General features: G+C 45.0%; 1 protein-coding gene across 1 annotated transcript in view; it reads right to left on the bottom strand.

The window, feature by feature from the left end:
* lrpprc (leucine-rich pentatricopeptide repeat containing) overlaps positions 1 to 7,422 on the bottom strand; it is a 64,150-nt gene that overhangs the window by 47,936 nt on the left and 8,792 nt on the right. The window contains exons 12-14 of the mRNA XM_030070381.1: positions 1,996 to 2,114; positions 1,797 to 1,887; positions 406 to 475 (exon numbers count right to left, since the gene is read on the bottom strand). Coding sequence (XP_029926241.1) covers positions 406 to 475; positions 1,797 to 1,887; positions 1,996 to 2,114 — 280 coding nt within the window. The remainder of the gene's footprint in view (positions 1 to 405; positions 476 to 1,796; positions 1,888 to 1,995; positions 2,115 to 7,422) is intronic.

Here is a 7,422-nt window from a genome sequence, read left to right as displayed (position 1 = left end):
CATGTGAGTGTGAGAGAGAGATCACTATGGGACTGGGTATGAGGGGCAACGGCGGGCATCTGCTAATTTACATATCTCCCACGGTGCTTTGGGGCGAGTGCTGAGGGATGACGGCCTCCATATGCATGAGGCACCCATGTTTGTGTGTGTGACAGAGTGTCTTTCCCTGCAGCTGCCCACACACACACACACACACACACACACCCACAGACACTCTAGATGGTGTGATACGCAGCACATGTCATATTCATAACATATTCCGTTGTGACCTCCATGTTGCTACGGGCCGCCCTAAAATGCCCGTCAGGAGTTATGAGGGAAAATATGGAGAAATATGGAATTTCAAATGATGGAGTGCACACAAACAAAGACACACACACACAGATGACAGAGTAAGTCACTCACTTTTTGAAGCCCAGGATGAGGCTGCCGCGGAAAACACTGAGGTCCATCGAGGGGAAGGAAGGAGCCGACACTGGAAAACAGAGGAGAGAAAAGAGAAAGAGATGTGACGGAGAGACAGAGAGGCTAACTTTGGTCCTTAGAGACTTGCCTAAGTATGGATCGTTGTGCTTATTAAATAAAATTCGTTAGTGAAGGCAACAAAGCATAACACCAGTCTTCTGTAGATTGCACTGAGCAGCTCCACCGGCACAACTGTTGTTTTTTTTTTTTGCAACAATTCTATTAGATCCAACTTTGTAAACCGATATTTGAGTCAAAAATATGATTTGATATAAATACTTTTATTCAAATGATTATGCCCATTAAGGAAATGCAATCATTTAAGATAATAATCTTTTTTCTTCTGTGATGTGAAGACACAACAGAATTGCTTTAGCATAATTTGGTCAATTAAATAACATTTACCAACAAAAAAAGTTGCAATTCATAGTATTCTGTTAAATCAACACATTAGATCTCGTTTAAGAATCTTGAATGAACTGTTTCTCTTCATATCAGTTCAGACCAAAGTCAGAGCGATTCATTTTATTTATTTATTGTAGCAGATCGATTCAGAATCAGCCGTATTTATATACAGTATGTGAATGAATTAATCATTAGGACACAGGGTCTCGTTTGTACCATCCAGTGCGCTGGAAAAGAAAGAAAGAAAAAAAAACGTGCAGACGGTTAGGATGCTCCCTTGGTATTTGCTCGTAGAAACACTTTGACCTTTTGTTGGTCCCGGTCAGGCATACAGCCAACAGTGAGAGGGTGTTTTCTTTCCTTTCTGCTTTGCAATTCATGGTGCACTACCTTGTGTTTTCACATTTTCGTGGGATTTGCGTGGATGTGAGCTATGTTTAGGGCAGTATTTAAAACTCAAAAAAAAAAAAAAAAAAAATCATGATTCCCACATGTGAGTAGAACAAAACAGTCAACTGAGACACTTCCAAACATATAAAGAGGAGACTGAGCGACACATGGAAACGTGTGACAGAGGGAGTTAAAGAGAGGGGGGCACGCAGTCAAGACGAAAAACGAGATGAAAGAGAGAAAAAGAGAAAGAGTCATCCATTATTTAACAGCCTTTTCCATCCCAACCCTTGGCCAGATCAGGCGCCTCTCTCCCTCACTCTTTACATATTCACACAGACTAATCTCTTAAAAGGCCTGATGAGCACCAAGGAGCGAGTGGGAAAGCGTCTATGTGTGTTGACGTTGGGCCAATTAGCCCGCAGGCAAAACAGCGGCCAGATTCTTATGATGACGGGCGTCTCAAGAAGCACTGGAGCTTTTTCGAAATCTGTGTATGTGTGTGTGTGTGTGTGTGTGTGCGCGTGCGGGCTTACACATGGTGTAGAGCTTGGCCAGGTTGCTAAGAGCCGCTGAGCGAACCTCTGAAGCGACGAAGCCCTCCGACTCCAGGGAGAGTCCTGTGTCCTGAACACAAAACACGTTATATGATATTGTCATTCTCTCGTGCAACAATATTTGTGGACAAACACAAATTTGTACATTTAAAAATACACAGTCTCAAACATGTGCTACCTGGAGGGCCTGGCGCGCTGCGTCCGTGCTGGAGAAGGCAGGGAAGATGTAGCTGGTGTAAGTCTCCACATCAGGGGACACCCCGAGCTCCTGCATGCCCTTCACCACCTCCAGCACACCTTCAACACAAAAAATTATCTATATCATTTGCTTGCCCTTGTGAATACAAACGTGACAGTTCTGTGTTCGTTTGGAAACAGCTGACAACTGAGCAGCAATTTTCATGGCACCGATCAAAAAAAAAAGTGAGTGTGAGATAGGTCTCTTATGTGTACATTTTGTGTAGATTCCAAGTGTTGTGTTGCTTTATTTCAAGTGACAAAATAGTCAAAATAAGCCTGCATACAAATAGCAGTGATTACACATTCACAGACACACACACTTTCTCACACTCACTCTCACATATAGGCCTGGAGCTGTGTACGCACTGTTTAAACATGGGCCTAAGAAACGAGCTGGCACACACTTTCTCTCACCCCTCGAGTTAGATCGCCAGGCACATACTCACACACACACACACACACACACACACACTCCATCAACAAAATGCTAATGGCTGCTCCCCACTCCACCCTGGCCTGGATGGATACATGTACATACGCGTGCACTCGGCCTCAAGTGGACTCTTGCCCCATCACCCGGCTCTCCAGCAGAGCCCTGAGGTCCCGCCCCGGGGAAAGAGGCAAAAACAGCCACATGCATATGGAACAGCCACTCACACACTCTCAATATGCCCGGGAGTGTCTGTGTGTGTGTGTGTGGGGAGGAGGCACTCTAGCACTTTGCATATGCCTGGGAGCGTGCCTACAAAAGACATTGGCCTAAATGAGCGTGTGCTCATTTATGAGCGCGTGAGTCTGTACGGGTTCATTTTTAGCGTGTGCTGCTATGTGCTCCGATGACAGAAATATCAATGCATCCATATGCTATATATGACTACATACAGTGCATCAATACACCTTGTTCCCACATGGACTTTGGCAAACTACCCATAAGTGCTTCCTGAGATGGACAGACCTCAAAATGCTGTGTGTGTGTGTGTGTGTGTGTGTGGTGTTTACTCCCCACTTGGGCTCTGAAATGCACACGTACGGCTCTGTTCCTGTGTCCTTTTGGGATGTTTGTGTACACCTGGCAATCTCTCTCTTAAGCTGAATTAAAGATGAGGCCGGGGCTTTTATATGCCATTAAAACCTGCGGCAGGGGCTGCATTACCCCCAGGTAGAGCTACCTGAACCACTCCATCCATCCACCCACCCCTCCAGATCACTCATTCATTCACCCCTCTCACTATCCATCTTCCCTGCTTTCAAGAAAAAGTAAACAGGCGATCTTCCTCTTTCTTCTCAATGGAGGATCCCAGAGTTCTTCTGTCTACCCATCCATTCTTCCCCCTCTCATCTCTTTCATCTGCCCATTTTTATGAAAGAAAAGAGGGAGCACCTGCCTTCCTCCTGAATAATCCATAATCCATTTCGCTGTGAGCCAGACGAAGAGAAAACAAGTGAATGAAGAGGCGGAGGTATAAATGTATACACAGGCCCCCTCTCTCTCTCTCACTTACTGGCTTCCTCACGTGAGCTTTCTCAATCATCAGCACTTTTTGGCTATCCAACAAGGGTGTGTGTGTGTGTGTAAAAGTCAAGGCTGCGTCCAAGAGCTTTTAAAGCACCTCAGTTCATTCCATGATGGCTAAGTGAAGGTACGTTAACACTCGCATCCATTTTGCAAACAGTCTCCATAACCTAGCCCTAACTTGCTGGATTGGACTCGGAGCTCGGGCACGTTGACACTCGGCTTAACAGCAAAGTGAAGAACTACTCTGAAAAGGGCTGAGTCGCAAACATAACAGTAGAGTCACTGTACAATATTAACAGTTGTGCCCATCTGACCATGGCAGGTAAAGTGAGAAAATTTACTGACCAAAGATATTTTTTTTTCCAGAAAAAAAAAACAACTGTATAATGCAGCATTTCATTAAAGTCATTATAAAAGCATCTTGCTTTCTTAATCTGATGTATTTCCTGTTTTCTGTATCGAACCCCTTGGAGAATATTTTAATAATTCATGCCCTCGAATTAGTAACTTGTACCCTCTAATTAGTAACTTCAGGGTATGAATTACTCACTTGAGGGTAGAAGGGTAAATTATGATAAAAATGTGTTTGTTTTTTTAACTCATTGAAATTTATGTTCACACCTACTAGTTTCTCATGATGTCACCAGAGAGAATGCATTGTTCTCCAGAAAGTAGTAAATCAATCAAATAAAAAAAAAAAGAAATACAAAAAAGAATCAAAATTTCTTTTGAATTTCTTACACAAATGAATATTCTGGTATGAAGAATTAGCTAACGAGTTGAAAAAGTTTTCATTACATTGTGATTTTAAAAATCATTGCATCACTGAAATACCATCATGCAATGAACCACCGACTTCCTCCTTCACTTTTATCAGATGTCTCTTCATGTGTCTGTTTTGTTTTTGTTTGTTTTTTCAAAAAGTTTTAGTCAGTCATTACATCTTTTATTGTGATTTTAAAATTAGTTAACATTGCTGCTTATTTGGTTAATTTTGGACCCCAAGTATAGAATAGATGCAACAGAAAAGCATAGGTGATACTGTGCGGCGTCACTTGTGCTGTGGTCCCCCCTAGGTCTGTAATCCTCTCTACTTTCGACTCCAAAGTCCCTCTATGTCAGTAGCCTCTCTGCTTTCGCCACTGTCTAAACAACTCAAGTAAAGATTTGGCGCAGTGGAGGACTCAGAGGAGTGGAGGCGTATCGGAGTTGGTCAGCACAAAGCGTGACACACCATCTACACAAGAAGGATCTGAGTAGTGAGTTAAGCGCAGCAGTGGTCACAAGATATCATCATCAGATTCATGTCTCCAGGTTAACTGTCACAGAGGAGAAGTGAGGGAAGAGAGAGCGGAGGAGAAGAGGAGTGGAGTGAACCGGTCCCTGTCATCTTCTCCCATCCACCGACATGAGTACCTGTCACTTCTCCTCTTCTTTCTGCTCTCACTCCATCTGTCCCTCCCTCTATCATCTGTCTCTCTGGCTCTCTAAAGGTAAACTCTGCTCGCTGCGAGGTGATGGGGGCTTTTCTGTGTTTGGAAACAAGGGCAGACGAGGCAGCTCTCTGCACCTTTCTCTTTCCTTTCACACTTTGATCAAGGTGAAGGCCCGTCCCCTTATCCCAGCAATTAACTCAGCCAAGGTTGCTACACAGTTAATGGGAGACTTCACTGCAGATTGCTGCAGTGGCCCTTCTTTAATGCGTCCCGCTCTATTTGACAGAGGGGGCTGCATTAAAGAGAAAGTGGACGGGTTGAAGAATAGGTCACAGAGCAAAAAGGAGCTGGGTGTGGGGGGGGGGGGGGGGGGCTGGCAAGAAGGAAAGCAGACCAGACAAGGGGGCCTTTACATCTCTCATCACCCAAAACACACAAGACCAGGGAAACACTCTTTTCTCTTCAATTTTTCCCTCACGCCCTCCCTCCTTCTCTCGCTCGGACGTGTCAGAAGTGATAAAAGTGCACTGTGTCGCACGGACTGACAAGCGGTGACTAGCTGGCGGCAGGTGGAAGCATGGCCCAGCATATGCTTCCGCTAAACCCGCCAAATCCACACCTCATCAAAATGCAAAGGGATTTTTTTCCCTACACATCTTTCCCCCCCCTCCTCACTCCACCCTCCCATTCTGCGGCTCCGGCTTCTGCCCGCTAGTGACACCTGTGGACAAAAAGTGACACAGCGCTTAATATTTCATGGGCCGTGCACAGTGGGGCGCGTAATCCAAAGTGAATTCCCTCAGAGCGCTTGCATTTACATGAAATCAAGTCACTCCGCATCAGTCACATCACCTGCACTGCCCCCCGAAAGGCCGCCGCGCAAATGCGGACACACACACCTCCTGCAGCCAATGAGTGTGAGAGAGAGAGAGAGAGGGAAGCAAAAAAAAAGAGAGACTGCATCATTCATGAGGGTTAAGGCTAACATCACTGGAAGCGAGTCTGTGAGCAAAAGAGAAGTTTCTCCGCTTCCTTCCGTCCTTACTTCCTTCTGCTAAGCACTGTGACAACTAAATGGATGCCCGTCTGATGTGTTCGTGTGGCTTTGCGAATATGCGCTCGAGAATTTAAGGGAGTGTACGTGTCTGTGTGTGTGTGGTTGTGGTTGTGCATGTTTAAACTCATGTCTAGTTTGCTTCTTCACGCTGCCAACCCGGGAGTCGAGGCATCTCACGGTTCAAATTGAGAATCTGTCTCGACCGCACAGAGAAGTCAATCTGCGCCACTGCCGCGGCGGCCTGCCCGGTTCCTCCTCCCTGCCAGCTCAAATACCGTCAATTAGGTGACTGGGGAAAAATACATCATTTATTAATCGCTCTCAAAAACCCCAAAGAGAGAGCAAGAGCTCAGCATAAATAAAGCACTTAGGAGCTGGGCCGTCACTGAGCACGTTTGACAGGCTACATTCGATAATAAGTTGTGAATTCTGACAGGGCTCCAAATGCCGGTTATCTGTCACTGAGACGATTTTCTCCCAAAGGTCATCCTTCACAAAAATAAGGGTGGGAAAGCAACTTTTTTTTTTTCTCTCAACCACAAGCGACAGCACTCGGGGGGCAAAAACTAAACCTCCAAACAATACTTGATCATTCAGAAAACTTTCAAATACCACTTTTATACTGTGCACACGGGTTTTACACAGTTGTTGTTTCTTTTTTCCACGACTACACACCAAAAAAATGAGGGTGACACTGTTTACATGAGCAAAAATCAGGTTCACATGTACACTTTAACTGGTGTCACAGTCTACCAACCCTCCTGAAATACAGTTTTTGCTCCAGCGTTCTGCAGCAATGGAGCCAACTACATTGTGAACATAAGTCCGAGTACAGTCCAAAACATGGTGGTGTATTGGTAATTAAAACTATTTGATCGGTTAAAGTTACAACTGAAGTTGGCACGCTTACCTAAAATGTAAAGTATATCCTGTCATCAAACCGTATGCAGGTCGCAAATTAGTTGGTGACATGTGAACACCTCTGCCAATCAGAGGTGAAGCGCATATTTATCCAGGAGTGTTGCTTTAGAACAAAGGACTGAGCCTAGGTTTTTGATTATAAGTGAAAAAGGGCTGAAAGTGGATCATAGAGAGTAGAAAATTCAAGACGTCAGTACGTAGGAGAGAGCCAAAGTGAGGATATATGAAGGACATGAAGGATATGAAGGATGTGAGATGAGCCAGGACTTGAGGACATTCACTGGGGCAAAATGACCTTTGATCCCTCTGCCTTAGGCCTGTACATGCACCAATGCCTGTGTATGTGTGTATGAATGTGTGTGTAACATGCCTCAGGCTACTTAGCCCCCGAGTGTCCCTAACAAGAAACCCTAGGTGCCCCTGCCGCAGGGCAAA

This window comes from Myripristis murdjan, chromosome 15 (genome assembly GCF_902150065.1).
Source record: "Myripristis murdjan chromosome 15, fMyrMur1.1, whole genome shotgun sequence".
NCBI lineage: Eukaryota > Metazoa > Chordata > Actinopteri > Holocentriformes > Holocentridae > Myripristis > Myripristis murdjan.
Note: the sequence above shows the minus strand (reverse complement) of the source record. Positions and strands in the feature narration are given on the sequence as shown.